The 4,950-nt window shown below is 35.9% G+C and overlaps 1 protein-coding gene across 1 annotated transcript; it reads right to left on the bottom strand.

Annotated features, from left to right (window-relative positions):
• Positions 1–2,448: 2,448 nt before the first annotated feature.
• Positions 2,449–3,471, bottom strand: LOC149243606 (uncharacterized). The gene is made up of 2 exons (XM_089371261.1): positions 2,621–3,471; positions 2,449–2,512 (listed from the first exon to the last, which is right to left on the bottom strand). Exons 1-2 carry the CDS (start codon positions 3,469–3,471, stop codon positions 2,449–2,451), a joined length of 915 nt encoding a protein of 304 aa, XP_089227387.1.
• Between the last annotated feature and the right edge of the window lie 1,479 nt (positions 3,472–4,950).

Raw genomic sequence — 4,950 nt, 5'->3', positions numbered from 1 at the left:
ACATGTTGTATATGAGTCTAGACCTCGCTCTGTGATTATTACTTTAGCTAATAAGTTGTACAAGATACCAGAAGTAGCCCCACCTACCTCCATCTCTTTGATCACTACAAAGAAATACAGTAAGATTATTTCCCAAACTAGGAAATTTGTTTTCCTTATGATTCACCCCCAGGGAAACAAGAAGGTTGTGGCCACAACTTCCAGGAAGGGCTTCTCTACACAACAACAACAGATGGACAAGGCCGTGGAGGAGTACAGGGACATTTTTGCCTCACCCACAGGGGTACGTTTGCACTGTCAGGTCAAGCACTCCATCGATCTGACCCCGGGTGCGTCGCTTCCCAATAGACCGATCTATTTTTATTGGCCAAAACAATTAAGAAATTCGTAGCCATGATTTGTATCTTTAATAATTCATCATGGTATAAGGCTTATGATTAATAAAAAAATTATAATTTCTAAATTAAAAAAGTTATAGAAATTTTATAACTAAAAAATTACCATAGGTAGAAAACAACAAGTTCCCTATTAAAACATTGCAGAGACAAAAAAATAGTTATTTCTAGATTAAAAATGCCACAAAAAAATTATATTAAAAAAATAGCAGTCATAGAAAACAAGTTTTGTATTAAAATATTGTAGATAAGAAGAGTAAGTTTTATATTTAAAAAGTTGTAAAAAATTTCAGACATGTTTTTTTACTCTTATAATATTTTTGGATGATAGTGATTACAATGTTGGACGATATTGTAGTCCACTGGAAAATAAGAATTACTGATGTGGAATTTAAATAGAGGGTTTTATTTTCTGTGGTTCACCACAAAGGTTAATATGCACACATTTATTCTTGAATAAATCTCAATCCTGTAGAGATAGATTTTGACACATAATTTTTTTAGTATGTGGAAATTATTTGAAGCTTACTTTTAACCTACAATATCCTATATTTTGCATTAAACTCTAGTATTGTTTTTTTGTTACTAGTATTATTAAATTTTATTTACTTGTTTTTTCAATTTACACTACAAATAAATTTGATGCATTTTGTCCCTTTTATTTGTAAATAATCTTAAATAAACCCAAAAAAAAACATTGGTATGCGCTATTTAAATAAACTAAATTTATGTAGAAAAATTTTAATAAATTTTCTTGAACTTTAAATGAAATTATAGTTTATTTCAATTTTTTCAAATTTTAGAATAAAATTTTCTTCCCTTTAAAATGAGAAATTATAGTTTATTTCAATTTTTTCAAATTTTAGAATAAAAATGAATATGTTAATATTTATAAAATGTATATTCACAATTTTTTTCCATGTTAGATTTTACACAATCTATCTTTTCTTTTTTATCTGGGAGCACTTGCGTTAGTAATGGACATATTTCCATAATAATCCTATCCCCACCTCATGAATGTGATGTGAGATACCCAATTACAAATGCAAATGCAAATATATATCATGTCTGGGATTCGGCTATTCTTTTCAATTTAAGTGGCCCCGCCAATGCCATGACCCATGGCTTCCCTCTGACCCAACATCGCCATGAGTCACTGACCACTGGACTTCATTGGCCGGAACAAAGCCATGCCACTTTTGTTTCCTGGTTTTCGGCTAAGTGTGGATACACGCTCGAGAGTTTATTGATGTATCTATGATGGATACACAATGAATATACGGAGAAGCCCACCGAATTGAAATTTGAAACTACAGGCCGTCCATAGGAACAAATTCGAAGAACAGTAGCTTCCACTATGATACAGATAATCCTTGCGTTTGCAAAATTGGCTCCTTTAACATATTAGAAAATTAGAAAATTATGTGTGGAAATTAGAAAATGATTAAAAAAATTAATATTCATTGAAAGTTGAAAATTTATTTATAAATATGAAAAAACTATATTATTTTTAGATTGAATAATTTATTTATTTTTTAATTCTAATTTAGGTTATTTTCAAAAAAAATCTAAAATTCATTTCATTTTATTTTCAAATTGGATAATTTTAAATTTTTTATTTTTTTTTATTTTTTTGCCCTTGGAAAAAAGTCGTAATTTCTATTAATATATAAGAAATTACATTTTGTAGATGCTTAAGCATATGCATGTTGAGGCCTGTTGCCTGTCAAATACAAAAGAACAAAAATGATCTAGTGATATGTTCTCCACGCAGGGAGCATTAGGTATCAGCTACCTAATTTCTGGTGCCTGTTTCTTTACAGAGTGTATATATATCAAAATTGCTTTTGTCTCTTCACAGAGAGAGAATAAACATCAAAATTGGTGACTGTTCGTCACTGACTGTAGTTCAAGTGCAATAAAGATAAATAGCATAAAATATATACAAGTTTTCATGCAAAATAATATGGGCCTATAGCCCATGATCATGAAGATCGATGAAGGGTCTATGATAATGCTGATAAAATGCCCCATCGATCTCTTCCTGAATTAACTAGTCATCGTTCTGCCTAAGAGCTGCCTCTTTTGATAGGAAGTCTGCCCCAGAGTTGCGCTCCCTGTAAATGTGATGACAAACAAATGAGTCAAATGTAGTAATCAGTGTGTGGGCCTCATCCAATATATGCCTCAGAGAAAATGCATTGCAATGTGATACTTTATTTAACCAATTGCAAACAATTTTGGAATCCCCAAAAGGCTGAAGATGTCTGCAATACTTTTCTAATGCAAAGTGTATGAGATGTTTTGCAGTGCATAATTCAGCATAATTATTTGTACCCCTCCCCAATCTCATCTGTATTTTGTAACAAGGAGATTCATTCAGGTAAAGTATGGCTTCGCCTCCAGATCCCGCATCCTGTGCGGATCCATCAAAATAAGCCCACGGGATGGTCTTATCGATGTTTTCAGGTTTAATGATTCTGGGGGGAGGGTGGGAGTCCTCCTCGGGAAGGAGGTCATAATCCACTGTGACTCTGTTCATTGTAGTAGGCCAATGTGGATCCTTCAAATTAAAAATAGAATGATTTCTAGCAATCCAAAAAGACCAGCACATAAGTAAGGGCATGTTCCTGGCTTTACTATTATGGCTTTGACACCATATGTTCCAGGCTTCCATGATGTTCCTGCCTTGCCAAGATTTTAAAGAAGGATAGAGAGCAGTAATGATATTCCATTGTTCTATGATAATGGGACATTTAAGAAATAGATGTTTAGTGCTCTCCTCATCTCTTTGACAGAGATGACACCAGAAGGGCCCATGGAATGTTCTTTTCATCAGATTGAGGCCAATAGGTATCTTGTCGAATAATATATTCCACATGAGCAAACGGGCTCGTGGGGCAGCTTTAAGTTTCCAGAGTGCCTTCCATGAGGGGTTAATATGCAGTGGTTTATAAGGCTCCATCAGTTTGATATATCCATCCTTGGGTGAGTATTTGCCATGCTTTGCATATGCCCAGACAATTTCATCCGCACCTTCTGATATGCGAATATGTGCCTGTGTAAGGGCCTCCATGTATTCATACCATTCCTGCTGCCATCAATCAGGTATATCCAAATCTTGGGCGGATTTCCATGCCTGTTGAAATATGGATGAATTATTGTTGTCCGCAATATGTCTGATGTGAGTGATGTCCATATTGAGAAGATGTTGTATCAATTCCGCAGACAGTCTATGTGCGTTGCCACAACCGATCCACATGTCTGTACCAATGCGGACGACATTGCCCTCTTTGATTCTCCAGGTTAAGCCATCTCGAATGAGGGGGATAGAGTTGATAACCACCTTCCATATAATCGATATGATGTTGTTGCACCTGTGGTGCTGTCTAATCTAGTCCATAATGTCCACAGGGAAAATGTATTTGGCATATGCTACCTTGGTCCAAAGACTATTAGAAGAGATAAGTTGCCAGCAAAGCTTTGCAGCCAAAGCTTTGGAGAATAAATCTAGTCTTTTAATACCCCAGCCACCCCATCTCTTGGGATTAGCGATCGAGTCCCATTTAACCCATGCAAATAATCGACCAGGTTGATTGCCTTTCCATAAGAACCTACAACATATATTTTGTAGTCTAGTCAGGATACCTCTCGGGAACCAAGCTAGAGTCATCCAATAAACAGGTGTTGCTTCCAACACAACCTTTATAAGAACAAGTCTTCCTACATGAGAGAGGTATCTATGGTACCAGATGTTAAGGCGTTTTTCCACCTCAGCTATAAGCCAGGTCCAGTCCGCAATCTTATGGCCATGGAGCTTGAGCCTGTATCCAAGATATTTCAAGCCATCCTCTATGTTCTGAATAGAGAAAGGAAACCGTTGAGTAGCAAACAAGATTTCATGCTGGGAGCAACAAAAGCCGATAAAGTAGACTTGCTGACATTAATTATCATCCTAGTGGCCTGCTGAAAGAGGCTGAATATGTTCTGAAGGGAAGTTGTATCTCCAATGCTACCATTCAAAAATATGAGAACATCATCAACAAATAGAAGGTGTGTAAGTATATAGTTCTCAGTGATCTTGATCCCAACTATATGACCCCTGCTCCATTCCGCATTGATAATTCTGTTTAGGCCCTCCATAATGAGAAGGAATAAAAGAGGGGAAAGTGGGCATCCCTGCCTGAGTCCTCTCTCCGATATGAAAAAAGGGGTAGCCGCACCATTTAAAAGGACACTGAAAGTAACATCTGTTATGCAACACATTATCCATTTAATAAATAAATAAGGAAATCTTAGGTGAGTCAGGAGAAATCTGATGTAGAGCCAATTTGCTTTGTCAAATGCCTTTGATAAGTCAACTTTCAAAATCATACCTTTCAGTTTTCTCAACTTGACTGAATGAAGAAGTTCCTAGGCAGTGCCAATGACCTCATGAATCTGTCTGTGCTAGAGGAAAGCAAATTGTTCAGGGGATATATGGGCTGATAGGACAGGTTTCAGTCGATTAGCTATGATCTTGGCAATAATTTTGTATAGGCAGTTGCAAAGGGAT

Source organism: Pinus tabuliformis, chromosome 8, assembly GCF_031772625.1.
Source record: "Pinus tabuliformis cultivar Carrire ecotype Pingquan chromosome 8, CPIR1, whole genome shotgun sequence".
NCBI lineage: Eukaryota > Viridiplantae > Streptophyta > Pinopsida > Pinales > Pinaceae > Pinus > Pinus tabuliformis.
This window is presented reverse-complemented; position numbering and strand designations above follow the sequence as displayed.